Source organism: Theropithecus gelada, chromosome 3, assembly GCF_003255815.1.
Source record: "Theropithecus gelada isolate Dixy chromosome 3, Tgel_1.0, whole genome shotgun sequence".
NCBI classification, from domain to species: Eukaryota; Metazoa; Chordata; class Mammalia; order Primates; family Cercopithecidae; genus Theropithecus; species Theropithecus gelada.
Genome location: NC_037670.1, coordinates 33,239,311 through 33,263,984, shown reverse-complemented (window position 1 = coordinate 33,263,984; position 24,674 = coordinate 33,239,311). Strand labels below are relative to the sequence as shown.

Below are 24,674 nucleotides of genomic sequence, written 5' to 3'. Positions count from 1 at the left end.
GAAGCCTCATCAGCAAATCATTCTCTTAAATCTAACAGACGTCCTCAACCTCTGTTACAACAGGCTCCTGGGAAGGGAAGCTTCTTTGCCTTTTGAGGGCTACACATAAATCTGGGTGTTTTTCTCAGTTCTGACCCACACACTTCATTACATCCTTTAATGAACTGTATTAACATTCTTAAATGAAGTCTTATGATAAAGGATTACTGATTGCGTTTCTTTACCTTTAAAGTTCTTCAGTTGTTGACACTACTGCCACATGCTTGCTTGCTTTATTGAGAGATAATTTTAATATCTAAAGATTTGTTAATGTAACTATAGCGTAGAATTAAGAAACCAATACTTTTCTGCCTAACAGGAGTGACAGCATGTCATGGTGGAGAAAGCACTGGATGTATGACTCGCGATGTCATTTTATATCTTGCAAAGTGTGAGAATTAGATATGGTGATGTCTGTAATTGCTTTCAATGCAACTTTGTGTTCCCAGCTTTTTATTTTATTTTTTTTTTTTTTCGGGGGGACGGAGTCTCGCTCTGTCACTCAGGCTGGAGTGCAGTGACATAATCTTGGCTCGCTACAACCTCCACCTCCCAGGTTCAAGTGATTCTCTTGCGTCAGCCTCCCAAGTAGCTGGGATTACAGGTGCCCATCACCACACCTGGCTAATTTTTTTTGTATTTTTAATAGAGACCGAGTTTCACCATGTTAGCCAGGCTAGTCTTGAACTCCTGACCTCAAGTGATCCTCCTGCCTTAGCCTCCCAACTCTAACTTTAAATAGATTTCTTTTTTACTCTAATCATCCAGCAGATAATAGAAACATTTGGTTAACTTTTTTGACTGTCGATGTTCAGTGCAATTAAAAACTCAATTCTGAACTCAACGGTTGTGTGGAGGTGCTCTGCAAGTGTGAGATGGAGCACTAGAGAGTCAGGCCAGATGACTATTTGAAAGGAGCTCTTTCTAGTGATTCAAGAATCCACAGTTCTGCATTCCTGTGGAGGGGTTTATCTACTTATGAAATCACCAGCCCTTACCGTCAACAACATAGCAATCCCAGACCTTTTAAACAAAAGAGTACAATAACAGCTTGTGTTATTTAGATAAAAACATTGCCTATGCCACAATAACGACTTAAACATAAAGAGATGGCAGGCAAACCACATAAATAAAACCTGGCTATTTTTTCTTTCTTCCAGGTTCAATCATCTGATCTTTTATTAATGCTTCTATTTTAAACATCTCGCTAGCCTTTCCAGATGTGTATTACAAGATGTTTAGCAGTACCCACTAGTTGCCAGTGGAGGACCCTGTTCCAAATATGACACCCCGAAATGTCTTCAGACATTGCTCTAAGTTTCCAGGGGGCAAAATCATTCTGGAGTGAGAAGTACTAGTCTATGCTTTTTTTTCCTTCTAATTCTGAATTTACTTTTTTGGGTTTTTTTTTGAGTCGAAGTTTCGCTCTTGTTGCCCAGGCTGAAGTGCCTGGAGTGCAATGGTGCGATCGCGGCTCACTGCAACCTCCGCCTTCCGGGTTCAAGGGATTCTCCTGCCTCCACCTCCCAAGTTGCTGAGATTACAGGCATGTGCCACCAGGCCAGCTAATTTTGTATTTTTAGTGGAGATGGGGTTTCTCCATGTTGGTCAGGCTGGTCTCGAACTCCCAACCTCAGGTGATCCCACCTGCCTCGGCCTCCCAGTGAATTTGCTTTCTTAAGCATAAGACCAAGTGCTCAGAAAGTATTGTTCTATTGTTATTATTCTGAACATTACTCATGTCTTCATTTATGTAGGATTTCACAATTTACTAAGTATTTCCACCCACATTATCTGTGGAGATTAATGCATAGCAGTTTATTGTCTACAACAAATTAGAAGTAAGAGGCATCTTTTCTGTAACTGTCCCTGTATGCCTTTTTTTATTGTGTTTGCAATCCTGCATGTTTGACAAAAGGGGTCTTGCCATGAGGAAGATGTATTTAGGACGAGTCAGGCATTGTGTAAATGAAATCTGGCACAGTCTTTTCAAGAGACATGAGAGAGAGAGAGAGAGAGAGAGAGAGAGAGAGAGAGATGTTTAATCATCTCGAAATGATGTCCTCCTCTCATCTTCTGCTGGTAGGAGTCACATACCACTTGGTCCACCCATAGAAGCACACATTTACAACTAAACACTCACATACAGCTTCACCGAAGCCCCATGAACTCTCTGAGCCTCTTGCCTCTTTAAAAGGGCTCTGAAAATTATAATCTTCAGCCTAAACTGGACTGCTGCAGTTGTATCATGCTGCATGAAGTGAAAACTAGATGGCATTTTTGAAAAATAGAAAATAACATTTCTCCCACACTTCCACCTCCTCCCTAGCCCTCTTACCTGCTTAAGGATTTCAGCGGCTGTTTCATGTGAACAATCAAATATCACATAGAACTCCTTGCCTTTCTTCATCTCCTTGAGTAAAGGCTTGGCATCTTTATTCCCAGAGGGCAGCTGGCGGATTTTGATTTTAATATTATATCTGGAGGGAGCTTTGATGAGCTCTTGTAGACGAATTAGACCTAGAAAATGACATCCAATCATGCAACAGAGACTGTTCTGTCGACAGAGTATTGTTTATTGTTATCTATAGTTAAACTTGTTTCAACTCCAAAATGTACCCACTGACCACCTTCCTAACGGTTACACTCCTGACTTCCCATTTGTCACTCATCTTTCTGTGGTGGATCATACTATTTCCCCTTTGTGGGTATGTGTGGCTTGGAAGCATAATTTTCTCAGGAGCATTTTAAATTTATTTAGAATGCAACTGTCCTTCCCAGCTTTCAGCAAACACCTCCCATCTTTAACAAATCAAGCCTGCAACTGTAAAACTCGGTAAACAAAAAGTTGGTTGAAGTTTCCAAAAGAGTTTGATGAAATAGATCACACCTGCTCACTTACAAAGCCAATAGAATATGGAGATTTGTCGAGGCTATAAACTTCTGTAAGCCTTTTATTAAGTATTTATATATAAAATACTCTTAACCAGCTAATTAGTCGGGCTGCTCTATATAATCTTTCAGTTCCTGCCATATAAAGTATTTGTAAATGGCTCATGCTCATTACATTTTCTTCCTAATATATTTGAATGCTAAATGGGAAAATCCTACTTGATTTTTTTAAAAGACCATAGAATTTTTAGAAATTATGATCATAAAAACAGAAACAGAATTTTAAAAAAATTCTCTATTGGTTATTGCAACAAAACATATATGTCTAACTAACTTGATGGAGAATGTTTGGTTTACCACAGGTGTGGATGTATTGATTTGCACTGTTTCCTAATAGAAGTGCTTTACTAGGGCAAGGAAAGCCACTGTTTAAAAGACTCCCTCTTATTTCCTCTAATGTTAACAGGTGCTCACTATGCTGCACCTTGGCTCGCAGAGTAAGGACTTCTGTCACACTGAAAAATTGAGGGTTTTTGTTTGTTTGTTTGTTTTGTATGCAGTTCTGTGCCTTCAGGGTTTGTCAGCTTTAGGTAATCAATAGGGAATATTAAGCTTCATGAGTATTCAGATGAAAATTGTGATATGTTCAGTGCAGGATTCAGCATGGATTCCAGCTACTGCCAAACTCATATTTTTCTTTTTCTTGTTTTACTTATGTAGCTACTTTTTTTTTTTTTTTAACTAGACGGTACATTTTTTTGTGTGTGGCTCAAATGAGGAAAGGTTTCTCTACCACCATAGTTAGGTTTGATTCTGATGTACAATAAATGTATAATGATATTGAACTTCAGAGTTAAATGTGTGGGAGTGGTAGAATGGGAGGGTAGTTGCTGTAGAACCTTATCAAGATTTAGGGCTCATGATCTGATATGGCTTGGCTCTGTGGCCCCACTCAAATCTCATCTCGAACTGTAATCCCCATGTTTCGGGGGAGGAACTTGGTGGGAGGCAATTGGATCATGGGGGTGGATCTCCCCATGCCGTTCTTGTGATAGTGAGTGGATTCTCACGAGATCTGATGGTTGAAAAGTGTGGCACTTCCCCCCTGGCTCTCTCTGTCTTTTCTGCCAAAATGTATGACATTTCTTCCTTCCCCTTTACCTTCCACCATGATTGTAAGTTTCCTGAGGTCTCCAAGCCATGTGGAAGTATGAGTCAATTAAACCTCTTTTCATTATAAATTACTCAGTCTCAGGTAGTTATTTATAGCTGTGTGAAAATGGACTAATACATGAACCTTTTCTCTTTTTACACAAAAATTGAATTGCTAGAATAACAGGCTTCCTGGATTCTTGCTCCTTTTCAAATCAGTCAATGTGGTTGAAGTCCCTCAGGTACTTATAATCACCTGCTTGTCTTCTCACTTCCAGAGCCACATCCTGAACTACAGAGAAACATTAAAAATGAAAGAAAATATAGAACGTGTGTTCATATATTTGTTATTCATAATATGTGTTAATCTTTGAAATAATCCTATGGTGTAACCATTATTCCTATTACTATTTAAATGAAGAATTCAGGGCCCAGAGTAGTTAAGTAACTTACAAAGATAGTTAAGGAGAATCCTGGATTAAAATTGCTGTTTGTGAATCCAACACTTAATCTTTTGACATCACCATCCTGCCTTATAAATACAAGTTGTTAGTGCTGAGGGAACAGATACGGCTTAGGACTGTTTGATGAGATGGAGAAAAAATAGAGACTTCAGGCTGCCTGAGTTTCTCTCCTGTTTTCTCTTATCACCCACCTGCTTTGCAATCACATAGATTTTTTTTTTCATGACTATAACCACGAGGGACAGTTTAATGTGGTCTCTAAATAACATGGAGAAAACATTTAAAAAGTGCATTTCATGTGCTGCAATGAACTGCTCTCTTTTTCTGTGTTGAATAGAATGTCACATCTTTCTATCATGATGACTTACATATTTATGGGATTTAAAATTGACATACATTTTCTCACTTCTTTCATTTATTTTTATGGGAAAACATTTGCTGGATGCTCATTAGATGCCAAGTTTCATGTTAGGCCCTGAGGGTGCAAGACAACACAAACTGCTTCAGAGTCCTCACAGCCAGGAGGAGAATTTTATCCCTGCTCTCTTGAGGTAGATGGGGCATCAATTACCACTTAATTTTACAGATTATGAGCTAAGGCTGCTGCAGGCTGGAGTAACTTGCTCAAGGTTATATAGCTAATAAATGGCAGACCCAGGGATTAAGGCCAAATCCACCTTCTGATACCAAATTTAGGGCTCTTTCCTCCAAATCAGTGGGCCCTCCCAACTTCAGGATCTCTTGTCAACTGACTGAATGAAAAACTAATTAACAAGCTGACTAATTAACTATATTAATAAATAGCTATATAAGTAAACAGAGAAAGAACATTTTAGACCAGCACACAATATTAAATCCTTATTTGGCACACTAGACCATTAATAAACACACACCCCTAAATGTGACCATCAACTTTTATAATTGTTTCATAAAAGAAGGTATATTTTAATACCAATAGAGGAAATGGGAGAAAGACTAGTTTCTAATTGGAATAAATTTATCTTTTACAAAAAGCTCACTGTTAAACTCCTACTTTTCTCCTTTTGCCAGTATATAGGTAAATTGGCTTCAGAAAGGGGGAGGATCAGCAGATTTAAAGATTAGGGACCGAAACTGGGGTGAGAACAAAGAACAGGGAAGGAGTGAGTTTTACATTTCTCTTCCTGAAGCAATTGTTTGCTTAAGAAAAGCCTTTCTGCCTTCATTAGCAAATGATGGAGAATTTACAATTCAAAAGACACAGTAGACAACATTTAGAGAAAGCTTTCCCTTATATTTGCATTTTGCAGCAATCCATCAGTCATTTACATTTCGTTGTAATGAGCAGTTAAAAATCATTTGCTAAACAAATAATTACTTCAGAGGGAAGACATTGATTTAGGCACAACACCTAGCTTTGCTAATCCTTCCAGTGTGTGGATGCCAGCCCTGATGGAGTGACCCAGCCCTGCCGGGACCCCAGTTGCAGTGAATGGTAAAGGTGCGTATAATGCTGATAAGGTGAATTTTCTTCTGGCTCACTGAGATGGAGAGAATTTAAAAATAAAACGTAGATAAGAGAGAGCCAGACAAACCCAAAAGAGGGACATTCAACAATAAAACTGACCTGGACTCTTTAAAAATGTCAGTGTCATATACGGCAAAAGAAGGCTGAATTGTCTGAATCAAAGGAGACGAAAGGGACTGACAACTGAATGCCATTTGTGATCCCGGGACAATTAGCAAATATATACTATTATTTTGCCAATAACAATATTAGCAAATATATATTTCTGTGTATTTAGATAACATTATTATGTTATTGTTAAGTCTCCTGTACTTGATAATCGTAGTGTGGTTGTAACGAGAAAGGTCCTTCCTAGGAAATTCATGCTAATGTATTTATAGGGAAAAAGGTCAAGATGTCTGCAGCTTACTTTCAAATGGTTCAACAGTGCTACTATTTAGTATTATTTTTATTGTTGTAAGTGTTCTATATTAAGAGAATGATAGAGCATTACAGCAAATGAGGCCAAATGATAATAAATGATGAATCTAGGTGAAGGGTGTACAGGAGTTTATTGTACATGTCCTGCAACTTTTCTCTAAGTTCAGATCTTTCTAAATAAAAAGACAAAACGTACAGATACAAAATAATATCATAAAAGTCTCTTCCACTTGTATCCCCAAGAATGAAATTGGAAATGCAACTTTGGTTGAATAAACGCTTTACAGAAAGAAGGCTGTTTTTTTTCACATGAATTTGAGCTGAGCTCTGCATATAGATACAACTTTCAAAAATATCCAAATGGCCAATTCTAAACACTTGCTTTGGCCGCCTGTCTACTCGGTGCACTCAGATGTGACACAGAAAAAATGCTGATTTGCAGGCACATTGGGTAACTCAGGCAACAGGTGGAGCATATGGAGGAGGAAAAAAAACCCTCTGCTATTTCCAGTGAGCATTGAAAATTTCCTATGCCTTCCTTTTAAGTAATAACAAACTTTGCTATTTAGATTGCCCCTTTTTATGAAGTCTGCTCCATGCCTTATAAGTAGCGAAATAAACCCTAGAATATACTTCTGAGGTGAATAGGTGTCAGTGCTATTTCACAGTGAGGAAAGTGAGGCATGGTGAGGTTAATTGTTTGGATTGGCCCTGAAAATGGGTCACAAATAGCAGGAATTGGAAGAGACCTTCAGGTCAAACTCCTCTTGACGCATGAGTCCTCTCTACACAGCCACTGCTGAACACCTCTCAGTGTGAGAAATTCTCTACCTTACACCGCAGTCCAATCCGTTTCTCAATAGCTTTAGCTATCTTTAATGAGTCTCAGTTCAAAAGAAAAGTACCTAGGTTTTCTTGAGTCTTAATCCAATGTCTTGTTTGTTAAACCATCAGTGAGTTTGATGCCGTAAACATGAATGTAATAAACCACTGGGACCCAAAGATCAGGTTGCACATTTTAAATGTTAATTTCTTCTCTATTGAACTTGGAAATATGCAAAATGGCATTTCATAAACTTGTGGGTATATTAATATACCCAAATCTAATAGGATTCTTAAGGGGATCTGTGCATCATCCAGAGCAGAGGAAAAATCAAAACTGAAAAATGAAAATGGGTATGTGAGCGAATTACCTGTGGAAATAAAACACTTTTAAAGTGCAGATCTTCATACATAGGGTTTTTCAGAAGTGCAACAGAGAAGGCAAGTGGGAGTCTTCCCAAAAGAAAAATTGTGTACCTTGGTTACAAAGGACCTTATAAGAAGAATCTAGTCTAAATATTCAAGAAAGTATATTGCACTCCACCAGTATATGTTGGTGCTGAATTCTCATTAAGTTTCAACAGTAGCTAAAATTAATATGCTTGGCCTGCAATACCTAAAGATTGGTTTCCTGGGCAGAGTTCTGAATATTTAAGTAGGGTTCTGGTCAAAGAACTGAGGTGGGAGATATAAAGGGTAGAAAAAAAGTGAGTCCAGAGAAAAAAAGAAACTATAATTTATTGTTTTTTTGCTGTTGAGTTTTAAGAATGTTCCATCCTTGGGCTATTTCAAGTGGAATGATGGGGCAGCACGTAGCAGAAGAGTTTTGGCTATCACAAGTGGTCATAACGACACAGTGGGGAGAGTGGTGATGACAGAAAGTGAAAAGAGTCATTTATTTGGCACTGACTGTGTATAGCATATCTTGCATTTTAGCTTGACTACTCATGCCAAAGTTGATTTTCTTTGAGTCCAAACTTTAGGCTTCTGTGAAGATTCTTGGTTCTGGAAGAGTATATTTATCTCTGTTTTCTATGGGAAAATGGAAGGAACTATGATACACAGAGTTTTTAAAAACTAAGTCAGTACTTAAATACAGCCATAAGAGCAGATACTTCACTCACTCACAGGCTGGTTGAGCACATTAACTGAGTTAATAATCTATTTAGGACAGTGCACATAGTCAGCAGTCAAGAATTTAGTTATTGTTATTTTTGTGATTTTCATTTCGTGTATGTTTTCTCCCAGGGTTGATTGGTTTTTTCAATCTCTGCCACTATTAGGGATGCTAATCTCATTTCACATTAATCCTTACAGTAAAGCTTGGAGACTATATTTGACGTGATGACTAACAACTCTTCACTGCAGGCTGCATTTTAGAAATCTCATGGCTGTGATGTGTTGAGAAAAATGACTTAAGTAAACAAAGATAAACTTATCAAGGTTGATGTGCTATAAATTCAGGGCTAGAGGCATCTGGTGCTCATTTCCTTGATGTATCCATCCAGTCCTATCTATAGGCTGAGGACACTCAAATTTGTGTCTCCAGCCCAGACCTGTTTTCTGGACTCTAGACTCGTGTATTAACTGCCTGTTCTTACCTTCATTCAGATGTCTGATAGATACCTGAAACTCAAACCTAACAGGTTAATGACTCGATTTCTGATATCATTCTTATTTCCTCAAACCAGTTCCACCTATAACCTCTATTTCAGGTAATGACAACTCCATCCTTCGGCTCAGGACAAAAAGATCAATCTTTTATTTCTCTCTTCCTTCTTTCTTAATCTCTACTCTCTCAAGATATTATTATTATTTTGAGTTCATTTTTGATTCTTTAATCTACAGGTATGAATTAAACCATAACCTGCCTCAGCAACACCATGGCGTCAATATTTTCTCAGACTGGAACATGGTCTTCCTGTTTTTATCCTCCATTTTAAAATAAACTTAACATATGGCATTTGTCTTGTGTCTAAGGAATACAAAGTGTTTTTCTTGACATTTGATTTAATTGAAACACTGGGCCAAACTTTGATATTTCAGAGGAGTTTGCCGTAGGAAGGAATACGCTTACTATCTTCCCTGTTAAACAGGTTAATCTCTTGAGGCAACCTGAGATGTCCCAAGTTTCTTAGGTCATTGAGTTCCTTAAATCAAAATAAGTGTCATACAGACCCAAAGGTTGTACTGGATACTCAAAAAGACATCTTAAAATGGTAGTGAAAAGATAAAATGCGTGCAGTTGAGAATATCCACGATGATTTTTGTGCAGTTTTCTCAAAGACCCTACAATGTTTGAGCAATCATTCAAACACAGCCCAATGTCACCACATAAATGAAGAAAAAGAAAAGAGGACATGGTCATATGTAATAAAAACTTTCAAGTGGGGAACACATTCAAATATCCTCTCAGATATTATGCCGGCTGTACATTAAAAATGTTTCCAGAACCTGAGTGTATCTTACTCCTCTACTGTATTGCCTCCATCTCTTCCCTGAGTTTCCATAGGAGCCATCTGGCAGGTTGCTATGTTTCTACCTTTGCCTCTGTAGAGTGTACAGTGATTCTTTTACTCCTACTACTGTTCAGGATCAGGCCATCCTTATCTGAGGTTTTGCCTTCCATGATTTTAGCAACCCACAGTCAATGGTGGTCTAAAAATATTAAACTGAAAATTCCAGAAATGAACAATTCATAAGTTTTCAATTGCATGCCCTTCTGAATAGCATGATGAAGTCTTGTACCATCCTACTCTGTCCACACGGGACGTGAATCATTCATCACTGTTGTTGTTAGTCTCTTACTGTGCCTAACTTATAAATTCAACTTTATTATAGGTATCATTCATACAAGTACTATATATACAAACATAGAACAAGTGCTTAGGTATGTATGCTTAGAAATAAACATAGCAGGCTGGGCGAGGTGGCTAACGCCTGTAATCCTAGCACTTTGGGAGGCCAAGGCAGGCGGATCAAGAAGTCAGAAGTTCAAGACCAGCTTGGCCAACATGGTGAAACCCCATCTCTACTAAAAATACAAAAATTAGCTGGGCGTGGTAGCGAGTGCCTGTAATCCCAGCTACTGGGGAGGCTGAGGCAGAACCAGGTGCTTGAACCCAGGTGGTGGAGGTTGCAGTGAGCTGAGATCGCGCCACTGTACTCCAGCCTGGATGACAGTGCAAGACTCTGTCTCAAAAATAAAATAAAATAAAAAAATAACCGTAGCATATATAGGGTTCAGTACTATCCGTGGTTTCAGGCATCCAATGGAGGTCTTGGAATGTATCCCCTTAGGATGAGTAGAGACTACTGTAGAATGTTACTCTGATCTTATCCACCCTCTGCTTAAAATTCTTCCATGGCTTCCCATTCCGGGCAGAGCACAAGCTCCTCCAGTGGTTTACAGAGCCCTCCATGACCTACAAGGCCCTCCTCTCTGACCATCTCTTCTAGCTCCCTTCCCCTGTTACTCTGATCCATCCACCCTGGCCTCCTTGCTGTTGCTCTGATGTATCAGGCACACTCTTACCTGAGACATTAGCTGTTCTCTCTGCCTAGAACCGCCTTCTTTCTCACAGTACGTGGTTCACTTCCTAAGCTCCTTGCAGCCTTTGCTGAAGCCTCATCTGTGCAATGTGACATGACCTTTAATTCTGCAAACCGCATTTCTGGCTTCCAGATTCCCTTCAATCTGCTCTACTTTTTCTTTCTTGCACAGCACTCACCACCGTTCAACAATTATAATCATTTTATATAGAAAGAGAAAATGGTTTATTATTCCCATAGAACCTAAATTCCTTGAAGTCAGTGGGTTCTGTCTGTTTTATTTACTAATGTATTCCACGTGCTGGTACCAATATTTATTGGTGTGTCCAATAAATATTTGTGGAATGACAGACTGACAGCATTAGTGAAGGTGAAGAAACGTATGATTTACCAGGGTGGCATCATGATGGGACAGTGCAGTGGCAATTTCGGTTTTAGAAAAACAATTTATCCAAAGTTGGGAACAACTTTAGGTGTCTTCCAGGGTAACCTCTTGGGTACTGCAGGAATCCTTATCAGGACCTGCCTGTGACAGGGTGTCCCAAGCCTGGACTTGAACTCTTCCAGATCAGGGTGTTAAATATTTTGGAGAGAAATGCATTTCATCCCCTGAGAGATCTGGTGATTAAAAGTTAATTCTTTCAGTGATGCTAAAGTTGCTTCCCTCAATCCTTCATCCACTTTGTCCATGAAAGCCCAGAGGACTAGCTAAAGCTTCTATTTCATGACCCTTTAGATAACAGTCTTCAGTAGCCATTAACTTCTATGTCCTTGTGTTTTTCCTTTGCAGCCCAAACATTTTAGTTATTTTAGACTTACTCATATACTCTGTACATGAGTATTCTCAATGTTCACATATTTATAAGGAAGTAAGGGATGGCATTGTTGTGAATTTTGGGAGATGGGCCTATCCACAGGTAAATTTTAGAACAGGAAAGTTCCTATTTGAAGCACCCTGTTTCTTCTTTTGCTTACATAATTTTTGTCTAAATATTTAGCTTAATGGTGTCTATAACAAGAATTCAAGATATTATTCTTCTCCCTACTCAATAAATAATGCTGGAATAACTTGCTAGCCATATGTAGAAGAATAAAACAGGAACCCTATCTTTCACCATATACAAAAATTAACTTAAGAAGAATTAAAGATTTAAATGTAAGACCTCAAACTATAAAAATTCTAGGTTGGGCATGGTGGTTCACGCCTGTAATTCCAGCACTTTGGGAGGCTGAGGCAGGCAGATCATGAGGTCAGGAGATCAAGACCATCCTGGCTAAGATGGTGAAACCCTGTCTCTACTAAAAATACAAAAAAATTAAATTAGCCAGGCATGGTGGCAGGTGCCTATAATTCCAGCTACTTGGGGGGCTGAGGCAGGAGAATGGTGTGAACCTGGGAGGCGGAGCTTGAAGTGAGCAGAGATCACACCACTGCACTCCAGCCTGGGAGACAGAGCAAAACTCTGTCTCAAAAAAAAAAAAAAAAAAAAAAAATTCTTAAAGAAAACCTAAGGAATACCATTCTGTACATTGTTTTTGGCAAATACATCATGACTAAGTTCTCAAGAGAAATTGCAACAAAAACAAACACTGACAAGGGAGACCCAATTAAACTAAAGAGCTTCTGCATAGCAAGAGAAATTATCAACAGAGTAAACAGACAACCCACAGAGTGGGAGAAAATGTGTGCAAACTATGCATCCAACAAGAGTCTCATATTCAGAATCTATAAAGAACTTAAATCAACAAACAAAAAAATAACCCCATTAAAAAGTGGGCAAAAGACGTGAACAGACACTTTTCAAAAGAAGACACACAAGTGGCTAAAGAACATATGAAAAAGTGCTCATCATCACAGATCATCAGAGAAATGCAAATAAAAACCACAAGCAGTCACAACAGCTATTATTAAAAAGTCAAAAGACAACAGATGTTGGTGAGGCTGTGGTGAAAAGGGAACACTTATATACTGTTGGTGGGAATTTAAATTTGTTCAGCCACTGTGGGAAGCATTTTGGAGATTTCTCAAAGAACCTAAAACAGAACTGCCATTTGGCCCAGGAATCCCATTACTGGGTATATATCCAAAAGAAAATCATTCTTCCAAAAAACCCACAAACTCAGATGTTCATTACAGCACTATTCACAATAGCAAAGTCATGGAATCAACCTAGATGCCCATCAGTGGTGGATTAGATAAAGAAAATGTGGTACATATACACCACGGAATACTATGCAGCCATAAAAAAGAATAAGCTCATGTACTTTGCAGCAACATGGATGCAGCTGGAGGCCATTATCCTAAGTGAATTAACACAGGAACAGAAAACCAAATACCCATGATCTTACTTATAAGTGAAAGCTAAACATTGGGTACACATGGACACAAAGATAGGAACAATAGACACTAGGGACTATTAGAGGAGGCAGGCAAGGGCTGAAAAAGTACCTATTGGTAACTATCTGTGCTCACTCTCTGCATGGGTGACAGGATCATTTGTACTCCAAACCTCAACATCATGCAATATACCCATGGCACAAACCTTCATATGTACCCTTTAATCTAAAACAAAAGTTGATATTATTAAATATTGTCCTTTTAGCTATTTACATATGCAAATCCTCCATGGTATGAAAGACTTAATGATAGGGTTCAGCACAGTGCTACCAGGAAAGAGTTATTTTGGCAGGGCCTTTGCACTGGCTGTTCCCTCTGCCTGACGTCTGAAATGCTCTCCCCCAGGTATCTACATGATTTGTTTCTTATCCTCTTTAAATTTTTACTCAAATGGTATTTTCTAGAGCACTTCCCTGGTATTCTTACATAAAATTGTAAATCCCATCTCTACTGTCAGTCTCCCAAATACCATTTGCTGCTTTATTTTTCTTCATAACATTTTCTACTATCTATCATACTAAATATTTACTATATATTTTGTTCAACAGAGAAACAGACTGTGGATTCCATGAAGTCAGATATTTTTTTGTGTGATTTGTCCCCAGTATTGAGGATGATGCCTGGCAGTAAATGTCTATGAAACAAGGGAATCTATCATCTCTATCTATTTATCTTCTATCTATCTATCTATCTATCTATCTATCTATCTATCTATCTATCATCTATCTACCATTTATCATTTATCTATTTAGCTATCTGTCAACTATATTCACTCTATCAACTCTCTATCTAATTGATCATCTACCTATCAGCTATCTAATCTATCATCTGCTTATTTATATATATCTATCTAATCTATCATTTACCTATCAGCTATTAGGTTGGTGCAAAAGTCATTGCAGTTTTTGCCACTACTTTTAATAGCAAAAACGAAATTACTGGGTTTTTTTTGAGATGGAGTCTTGCTCTGTCACCCAGGCTGGAGTGCAGTGGTACGATCTCGGCTCACTGCAAGCTCCGCCTCCTGGGTTCACGCCATTCTCCTGCCTCAGCCTCCCAAGTAGCTGGGACTACAGGTGCCCACCACCACGCCTGGCTAATTTTTTTTCGTATTTTTAGTAGAGACGGGGTTTCACCGTGTTAGCCATGATGGTCTCGATCTCCTGATCTGGTGATCTGCCCGCCTCGGCCTCCTAAAGTGCTGGGATTACAGGCGTGAGCCACAGCGCCCGGCTGCAAAAATGCAATTACTTTTGCACCAACCTAATATCTACCTATCATGATCTATTTTCTATCATCTATCCTCTACCAATCATTCATCATTTATCTACCTATCATCTGTCTATTAATATCTGTCTATCATCTACCTATCATGATCTATTATCTATTATGTATGAATCTATTTATCTATCTGCCTACCTGTTTATCTCCTTGTCTGTCTGCCTGCCTGCCTATCTAATAGCTAAAAGAATATACACTAAGACATTATCTGTGATAGTTTTTCTGGATATTTTTGTTTATGTCCTTACACTTTTCTTCATTTTAACATTTTCTAAAGAAAGCAATCTTCTTTTTAAACTATATAAAAATAAAACTTTCAAACAATATATTGCAGAAGACATTTAGATCTCAGGAAAGGGCAGCCATAGTACAGAGTATGCAGGTATGTGCTGTCTTGACTATTTTCCCCAGTATTTCAGAAAATATCACCTGAACCAAATGAATATAAACTCTGGGCCAGTTTAGTTAGGGACAAGTTAAAGTAGAGAAGAGAGACAGGCAAAACTATGAAGTAGGTTTTTCTTAATCATTCACAAAATAAAAGCTGAGCAGAATAGGTGGTGTTTTGTTGTTGTTGTTGTTTGCTTTTTTTTTTTTTTTAAATGTTTTGCCACTGAAATTTGAATTAGCACTTGCTTCTTTGGATTCAGCTCTCTATGCTGACTGTGTAGGTAATCACCTAACCAAGCATAAGAAAACACTTTGAAATCCCACTCTCTGTAGCATGCAATATTCAATGCTTTTGTTGTCTTTTAAGAGAGCCAAACTTAAAATGTGCTATAATTAGTTTAAAGTAAGAAACAGCATTTTAAGTCATTACTAGCCATCAACACTGTTGGGGCTCAGAACATGACACCCCAAAATATGGCACCTTGGCATGCTGACTACTTTGAACTGAAAAAGACTGGAAAGGTCTCAGAAACGAAGTCTTTCTGACTTTCTCCTAACCCCCAGCATCATACCCCTTTTAATCCCCTGAAGTGAGTCATAGAAAGTAGAATTTCCCTTCCCCAAGTGAAGCGTAGAAACTAGAACTCCTCTCCCCCAAAGCAAGACATAAAATCTAGAAAGATTCTCTTTTCCCTTGAAGACTCTCGTTTCACAGAGTTCCTGCCCCATACTCAGGAGGAAGGAATACTGCACAGAGAGGCTAAGAAGAATCCGAACACACAGGCCTTGTTGGGCTTTTCCCCTCATTCTATTACCACTAGATTCTACCCTTTTGTCCAATCACATTTCCACATGTTGTTCATTCGTCATTGAATCTAAGCATAGACATAGACAGTTTTCCCTAGGTCTTTGGTCTTCATTTCTGAAGCCTCCTGAGTCAGGTAAAACTTTGATTAAACAAATTTGCTGTGATTTTCTCTTGTTAACCTGTCTTTTGTTACAGGAATGTCAGTTGTGATGGGTGAGGAAAAGCATCTGTTCCCCCAACACCTCTTTGAAAATTTGTTTATCCAATGAACCAGAATATCACCTGGCAAATCCCACAGAGATAACGAGACACAGCACTGACACGTATTGATGAGGAAGCCAGGAGGGCCAGTGAGGAGGAAAGAAGAGCATGAAAACCCAGACACCAAAGTGAAGGAGTTGTGGATGTGAGCTGAACCCACTCCACATGTGTACAAAATTACAACCTTAGTTTTTAGTCTTATCTTTTAAGGCTATAGAAGGGATGAATTAGAGCCAAAAGGCCAAACCTAGCCCAGTATATATTTTTACGACCTTTATGGTTTATTGGAACACACTGGGTCTATTCATTTACATATTGTCCGTGTGCTTGCTTGCTACTTTGTCACAGTGGAGTAGTTTTGACCAAGACCCCCGTGGCCGTAAAGCCTCAGCACTTGGCTCTTCACAGAAAAAGTTTGCTGATCCCGGCTCTCCAGGAATGGCTGTGGGTGCATTTCCCTGAAATTGGCTTTGAGAAGGGAGAAACTGCTGAATATGCCGCACACCGCAGTTGAGGCTCAGCTTCTCAGCTCTTTTTGCTGTGTGTCAAGTGATAACCAGGTTTCCACCAGGGTCTAATGAATCATGAGAGGAGGTCGAATGGGCAGCAATTTCTCATTGCCTGGGGTCGCCTCTGGGTGTGGGAATCAGTGACAAGCGGGTGACTAACGGGAAGGACATCCAGAAAAGAGAGAGAAGAGAGATGAGGCGAGACGAAACTTTACTCCTCCTAAGAGTTCTCCAGAGTCTTTCGACATTTTAACTTCTAGAGGACAGAATTCTGCTTGCTAGTATTTAGCGAATTGAATTTTGTCCTTAGAGACGTGCACACTGCTCCCATTTACTTCAATGGGAGTAATGGGCCATTTGGTCCCTCGACATCTGTGTTGGCTTCAGGCTATTTAACAAACTCCTAAACAAATCCCAATAAAGTGCTCTTTAATGGGTACTTAATTCTGGTGTAGGGGCGGGTGCTAAGCACACCTAAGTCCTTTCTTTTCTTTCAGGTTTACTAAGTTTCCTCCTTTTGATGGTGTGATAATCACTGCAGGCAAGAACCCTGAGTCAAGCAGTATAAAACCCACTCAGAGTCACAAGGCTTCTGCTTTTATTGATCTCAGTTGAACTGTTCATTCTCTGGGTTCCAATTTAATGGCTCAATTGATTATTCATCTACATTTTTAATGTCTTTGTGGGCAAAAATCATTTTAACATGAATCATCTCTCACTTAAGGGGCAACATATCAAATCATTTTGGATTGTCGATTTCAACAAGTATTTATTGTGTCAGTGAGCACGGCTGAACTTGACAAAGATGAAAAGGACATTTCAGTTTCTTGTGGAAGGTGATGGAAATGATAGCTTGGTGTTTGCTTTGCAAAATGGATGTCACATATGTGTGGCTCACCTGATGTCAGAGAGTGGTTAGAATATCAAGTTTTCTGTCATTTACTTACTAATTATATTTTGTGTAAATATATTTTGAAATCTACAATGCCCACATCTTTAGTTGAACTCTTTCTTAAATTAAATCCAGGAGTTTCAATATTATTCATTAATATGTTTTCATTTTAGATGGTCCAACTTTGCTATAGAAATGGTGAGAGATGATTATACTACAGAGATCACAACATAATGAGATGTAGCTTGATTTTATGAGCTCACGAAATTTCCTGTTTAGCAAAAGTAGGCAACATGCAAGATCTAACCACACTTGTGTTTAAAACGTGATATTCTTTTTCAAAACCCTCTAAAATATCCGTGTGGATTTGATTAGACAATGATTTCTTCCTTCACAGCAAGCAGGTAAAGTTCTAAAACTATGGCTGCTTGTAGCTTATTCTTCTTGATAGGACTGTTTCGAATACAATATTTATAAAATATATACCCAGTCACTTAGAATCTTCACTTCTTTCTAAATGAGATGAGGCACAAGAAAATACATAAGTGCATATTTCCAACCACACTCATCACTTTTATCTGACAGTATAAAATGGAACCAGAGTTTAACACCAAAGAGGGGGCACGTATTCATCCTTTGAGGAATAGTAAGTGCTAGTGCTTGGTGAAAGGGGCAGTGAAAAGTGAAATCGTATTGCAAAGTTTGACAGTGTTTCACTTTACTAATTTTCACTTGTAATTTTCGTAGCATTATTACCAAATGTGTAGATCAAAGAAAGCAACTCATTTCAACTCTTGGAGAAAAAAAAAACAGACAATCAATGGTATTATTCTATCCATGTGGAATTACTAAACTCTTTCCTCTATGTCAGGCTTACGACAGGTAGCAGGTTATAAACATAAAAATAAGATAAAATTCGGATGCTTAGAAATTTCCAGTCTTATAGACATGTAAACAGATATTTGAAATATAACTTGGGATTCAGTGCTTTTGCTTCCAAAGTGCTAGTGAACCCTCCGGTAGTCTCAGGGAACTTTAAGGAAGAGGGAAATGTGCGTGCGGTCGTGGAGAATGAGGGAGTTCATCACCGTGAAGCTCGTGCAAAGGATCATACAAAGTGAGGGGCCAGCTTCAGAAAACAGGAGTCAGGAGAACGTGGGGATATTGAAGAAAAGATAAAACTTTCCATCATAACTCATGTGAGAGTATAGGCAATGAGGGAAGCTAGTGCCTGGGTTAATGAAAATGAAAATGGCTGGATGATGAAGAGTTTCGAATTAGAAGGAATTCAACTTTATTATGTGGACAATGGAGGGTCACTGCCTGACTTTAAATAAAAAGGGGCCTGAACAATAAGCAGAAAGCAAAGGGGAGGTGCCAGTAAAGTAAAATTCAAATGGGGGTGGGTCAGAGAAAGTGGCTGATGAGGACTGGACTCCAAGCAGCCATATTTCCATCCTGCACCCTAAACAGGCACGTGGAGAATGCAAGCTTTAGTCAGCCCTCATCACTGGGGATTCATAGTCCCTTTCCCATGAAATAATCCACTCTATTGCTACAACCTCTAAATGAATTCCTCTTTGTTAACTTACTTAGAAACTTTTCTAAACATTTACATAGCTACTTATCAAGTTGGAATCACATTTCATGGTCATTTTCAATTGTGGTCATAGTCTTATTAGAGCTGGGAAAATGAAAATACATATTTAATATTGTGATTGGATTATAACACATCCCAATAAGGTGATATTTCTTTTTTAAAAAACGTTCCTCTGTATTTGATGATAAAAGGGTCATTAGAAAGGATCAACAAACAAAAATAAATGTGAATTATATACATATGCATTGTTAAATTACTTTAGAATATTCAGTTAGCTTTATATAAAAGAGCATTTTTGTGTGCTCCACCTGATGAGTTTAATGACTAGTTGATACTTTCGTTCTCTTTGTTCAGAGCAGACACGGTCAGGTGAGGTCTTGGGTGAGTCCCATACCTGTGCTGTCTTCATACACCACGGTCACTGTTTTCCAGTTGTAATAGAGGACCAGATCCAGAATCGCCCTGCTGATAGCTGCATAATCTGGGTAAAGGTTGATATAAAACAAATCTTTGTTGTCCACCGAGGGGTGTTTCCAGCGGGTCTGTATGTGTGGAACTTCGAGAGCATTGCAAATAGACTGCACAGCACTGACGGAGGAGCTATGGGAAGGGCCAAAGAGAGCAGCCACGCCAAGAGCCAGCTGGTCACATGCTGATGCCCAAAGATGAGGAGAGGATGGGGAGGGAAGGCAGGGAAAGGGGGAGAGAAAAAGAGAGTTCTATGAGTTTAATTTTTTCGTTCATGATTCCTCTTTTTAATGCAACTATTGAAAAATCTTTTACAATCCCTATATTGAGGAAATATACTTGGTCCAACTTCCAACTTTCTTGAGCTACTAATATGATGATAGATGTAAACTTAGAACTGATTAGCAATATACCACAAGACCAACTCCCTGCTGGTCTCACTTTATTACCTTTAATCAGATGGAGTCTAAATCCCTTGCTTCGTATGGTGTTACCTGAAAGCACTTCTAGTTATCAACAAGCCCTTTGCCAAATGAATGTTGTATGAATTAAGTTCTGTCATGCAGCAGGGCGGCATTGAAAATATTAATGTGGTTACAAAATTCAGAAGACAGAACCTCTGGTTACCCCAAAGTGCTTTAGCTCCTATCTTTCCAAAACTCAGAAAGAAGTTCCAGATTAATGAAATACTGCTAAAGAATGTTCATAAGCAGTGCTGATGTCTAACTAATTTTCAAATAATGAAATAGCATAGCCTAAAGGGATCTTAGAAGACATTTTGTCCAACCCACTCATTTCATAGACAATGGACACAGTCATGGCCACTGGACAGGAGCTTCAGCTCAACGTCAGGCCTCTTTCTACCCCAGTATCAGCGGACAGGTAGCCTAAATAAATCAAGTCAATATCTATTGAAAAATTTACTTATAACATAAATGTATTTTTCTCATTGTAAGAATATAAGCACTCACTGAGAGAATTTAGAATGTTTAAAATGTAAGGATAAAAAGGCCCTGTGATTAATCCTATCGTTTTGGAAAAATATCTATTAATATTTGGGAAAATTAGAATCATTATATAAATACAGCTTGATGCATTGCTTTCTTTGTTCAACACCATAGCATGTCTTTTCTTTCAAGTCATTACAAATTCTCCGAAAGTATATTTTTAGTGTCTGTAGAATAGACCATTGAATAGGTGTGTCATCATTTATTTAAGCATTCCTACAATATAAAACATTTGGCTCATGCCTATAATCTCAGCACTTTGGGAGGCTGAGGCAGGCAGATCACTTGAGGTCAGGAATTCGAGACTTGCCTGGCCATCATGGTGAAACCCCATCTCTACTAAAAATACAAAAATTAGCCAGGTCTGGTGGTGTGCACCTGTAGTCCCAAGTACTTGGGTGGCTGAGGCACAATAGTTGCTTGAACCCGGGAGGCGGAAGTTGTAGTGGACTGAGAGAGCACCACTGAACTCCAGCTGGGGTGACAGAGTGAGACTCTGTTTCAAAAAGCAAACAAACAAACATACCCCAAAACATTTAAGCTGCTCCTAAGTTTTGGCTATTCTAAATAATATTATAACACTTACCTTAGCTCTTACATTTTTCTCTGCATCTTATGCTACTTTCTAAGAGTAGATTTCCAGAAGTTAAGTCACCAGTTATAATTAAGGGGTATAGATAGTTTGAAGTCATGTGAAACATATTAACCAAATGCCCTTCCAGAAAGGCTGGGGCAGTTTGCCCTCTACAACCATGTAAAATAGTGCCTATTAATCTTGTGTTGGTAGGAATTAAATAAAAGCTTAAACACACTTTCAAATTTATATTTTAATTCTACAAATTTAGAACTGTCATCAGATAATTAAATATCAAATTAGCTAAATTAATACATCAATTGTATTTAATAATATCATTCTGCAAATAAAAATAGAAAAAATGATATGGCTCTGTAGCTACCTGACATAATTCAGACAGAATCACTGATACAGCTTTGACAGCTATATTGCAGGGATCTATGGAACAGCATATGTTTACAAGGAAAACATTCTGGTACTCTGCTCTTTGGTGGTGAATTACTGCATGAACTATGAAGATGTACAGTTTTATGCGTGATGTGCTGGAAGTGTAAATTGTCATTGTCTTCAGAAGCTTATTTTCTGGTTATGTTTTCATTATTTAGCCAGATAAAATGAGAGTATGGGAGTGTGTGAACTGTTGTTCTATCCAGCATAAGCAATGGATTGAGATTCCTGTTAATATTTAGCTCTGGGATACTAATATTACTTGACAGAAAATCAATCCTTTTGAGTTCTGTTTGCCAGCAAATTACCAGTTTTAAGAAGCTCTGGGGGTGTTTAATTGACAAGTGTGCCAGGTACTTCAGATCACAGGAAAGCTTTCAATTTTTGTGTGGCTTTGAGCTTCATTGCTAAATGTGGTTGGCTTTCTACAGTATTTGCTCAACAATGTGTATGAGTGTTTGTGTCTGTTTGCATAGGTGTGTGTGTGAGAGAGAGAGAGATGAAAGAAAGACAAGTGATAGATCTGTCTCTACATTATAGAGATAATTTATGTGAAGATAGCTTGGAAACTTTAAAATTCTGTATAAATATACAGTTTCATTATTTGTCCGTAGACAATTTTGACCTATAGGGTATCTCAAAGTCTACCCATCTTGAAAAAGAAAATATTTTTATACTTAAGTCATGCCATAGATATAAAAAGATTATGTTGTTAATTTTTGTTTTGTTTTGTTTTTGAGACAGAGTCTCGCTGTGTCACCCAGACTGGAGTGCAGTGGTGCAATCTCAGCTCACTGCAAGCTCCACCTCCCGCGTTCACGCTATTCTCCTGCCTCAGCTTCCCGAGTAGCTAGGACCACAGGCAGCTGCCACCACGCCCGGCTATTTTTTTTTTTTTTTTTTTTTGTATATTTAGTAGAGACGGGGTTTCGCCATGTTAGCCAGGATGGTCTCGATCTCCTGACCTCGTTAACCACCCGCCTCGGCCTCCCAAAGTGCTGGGATTACAGGCATGAGCCACCACGTCCTGCTATGTTGTTAATTTTTTATCTGTGCTCCTAAGAAAATAAGTTTTATATTTTGTTTGCAAAGAACACTGGGATTCTTGCAGAAGGCTTTGTCAGGTGGACACAACCTGTGATCTAACTAGATTAATTCTATATGGAAACAACCAGCATTTAGTTACCTGGAAATCAGCATAAACATGGTGTTCATTGTATTTCATGTATTTGTGTGTATTTAGCAAGCAAGGATTCCCCTCTGAGGCAAAGAACCCCTCGTAATCTGGGGTGATGAGTAGCCTTTGTTTTCACATAAGCACATTTATTTAGTGACTCGATAGTGTCCCTGTCAGAAGCCAACCCTCAACTACATAGAATGTGGTCTTACTTCAAAGACTTGTCCTAGAATTGTCCAGAAGATGTCTAAACAAACCCCACTATTCCGAATGAATCTTTCTGTGAGAGAAACCTTGCAGCTGACATAGGAATTAGATTATTTTTTAGGCTAGGCACTGGGCTTCAGTTCAGAAGAAAAAACGGATCAGATACAGACATTGCTCTCACAGGGTTAATCTTCATATGTCTATGATTTTGTGGAAAAGAGTAAAAAAATGTTGAGAGGATGCTAGGTAAACTCAGTAGTTTACAACCTGTTAAAATTCAGGGTGTCAGTTATGTGTGTCCTGGGCATTTCCACATGCTCAGTGGATGTGACCTTCCGCAATGTTTTATTTGACTGCACCGCACGATTTCATGGTGGTATCTCAGCTTCAGGAAAGAAAAACAGATCAAGCTTGACATTTTCCATTCACAGCTGAACTAGTTAATCATAGAGTGGAGGGCACTGAAGGGTAAGCTCATCAGAAAGGCCCAGAAAACAGTGCTCGGCAATGTCCATTAGGTTAGTTCAGATTGCATTGATCAGTGACATCAAAGACCCAGATTTCCCGCAACCCATTTGCACAAAGATGTCTGCTTTAAAAGAGGGCAGGTAGCAAAAAGAAGGTGACTTGGAGAGCAGACACATCACCCAAAGAAGCTTTTAAAAGTGGGAAAATAGTTACCTCTCCGTGAGGCTTCGAAACTATCAAAAAGGTTAATTCTCTGGATGTCATAGGTTAATGTGGTGTTAGGCATCAGGGTTCGGTTTCTGTTAATGCTGGTGACTGCAAACTTGAAAGCTAATTCTTCAACATTAACAGGCTCATTTTCCACTGTTTCAAAAATCCCTCCTGCAGAAGCAAAAAGAGATGCATGAGAAGCATTAGTCACATGGTTCACATGTATTTTTTTTTTTTTTTTTTTTGAGACGGAGTCTTGTTCTGTCACCCAGGCTGGAGTACAATGACGTGATCTCGGCTCACTGCAACCTCTGCCTCTGGGTTCGAGCGATTCTTCTGCCTCAGCCTCCCGAGTAGCTAAGATTGCATGTGTGCACTACCACGCCTGGCTAATTATTGTATTGTTAGTAGAGATGGGATTTTACCATGTTGGCAAGGCTGGTCTCGAACTCCTGACCTCAGGTGACCCACCCTCCTCGACCTCCCAAAGTTCTGGGATTACAAGCATGAGCCACTGCACCCAGCCAGTAAAAAGAATGTAAATATATGAATAAAAGACCCCAAATGATAAATAGAGGAATAGTTAGAGCAGATCCCAAATCCAGGGCTAAAAGTGAAGTTTATCAGCATGTGCCACATGCAGATAAATAGGACTAACTGCATATGTATGCTTAAGATTTTAAATCCAGTGTTGGACTGTATACCGTCTCTCAGATGGCAAATGTATTCCAAATATTTAGTGGCATAAAAGTGTAACTGATAATATGGCAGAGAGCGATTTTCTGTGATGTGGACAAGAATTGCACTGTACTTGACCTAAACATAATTTGAGTTGTAACCTTGTAGGATCATTCTTCTTTAGAATGAAGATCTTTCTGTTAAGAAGCCTACATTCCAGACTGTAAGGGGATCATGCAGAGTTGATGGGAACAAAATGACACATACATACTGTTAGATTTTTCAGGATTAAAAATGTTCTTTTTTGTGCTTCATGGCTCAGAATTCCGAGATCATATTCCAGTACTTTCCAAAGTGCATGAGAATATTCAAAAAACTGTATTTTTTCTTTCTTTTCTTTTTTCTTTTTTTTCTTTTCTTTTTAGAAACTGTTTAGTCCAAAGCAAACCTG

At 38.7% G+C, this 24,674-nt stretch overlaps 1 protein-coding gene across 7 annotated transcripts in view; it reads right to left on the bottom strand.

Annotated features, from left to right (window-relative positions):
• GRIK1 (glutamate ionotropic receptor kainate type subunit 1) overlaps positions 1-24,674 on the bottom strand; it is a 407,238-nt gene that overhangs the window by 133,128 nt on the left and 249,436 nt on the right. For 5 of the 7 annotated variants that reach the window (XM_025379075.1, XM_025379077.1, XM_025379076.1 and 2 more), the window contains exons 2-4: positions 23,549-23,716; positions 19,382-19,639; positions 2,378-2,559 (exon numbers count right to left, since the gene is read on the bottom strand). In XM_025379075.1, coding sequence (XP_025234860.1) covers positions 2,378-2,559; positions 19,382-19,639; positions 23,549-23,716 — 608 coding nt within the window. The remainder of the gene's footprint in view (positions 1-2,377; positions 2,560-19,381; positions 19,640-23,548; positions 23,717-24,674) is intronic. The other 2 variants (XM_025379080.1, XM_025379081.1) reach the window with 2 other exon arrangements.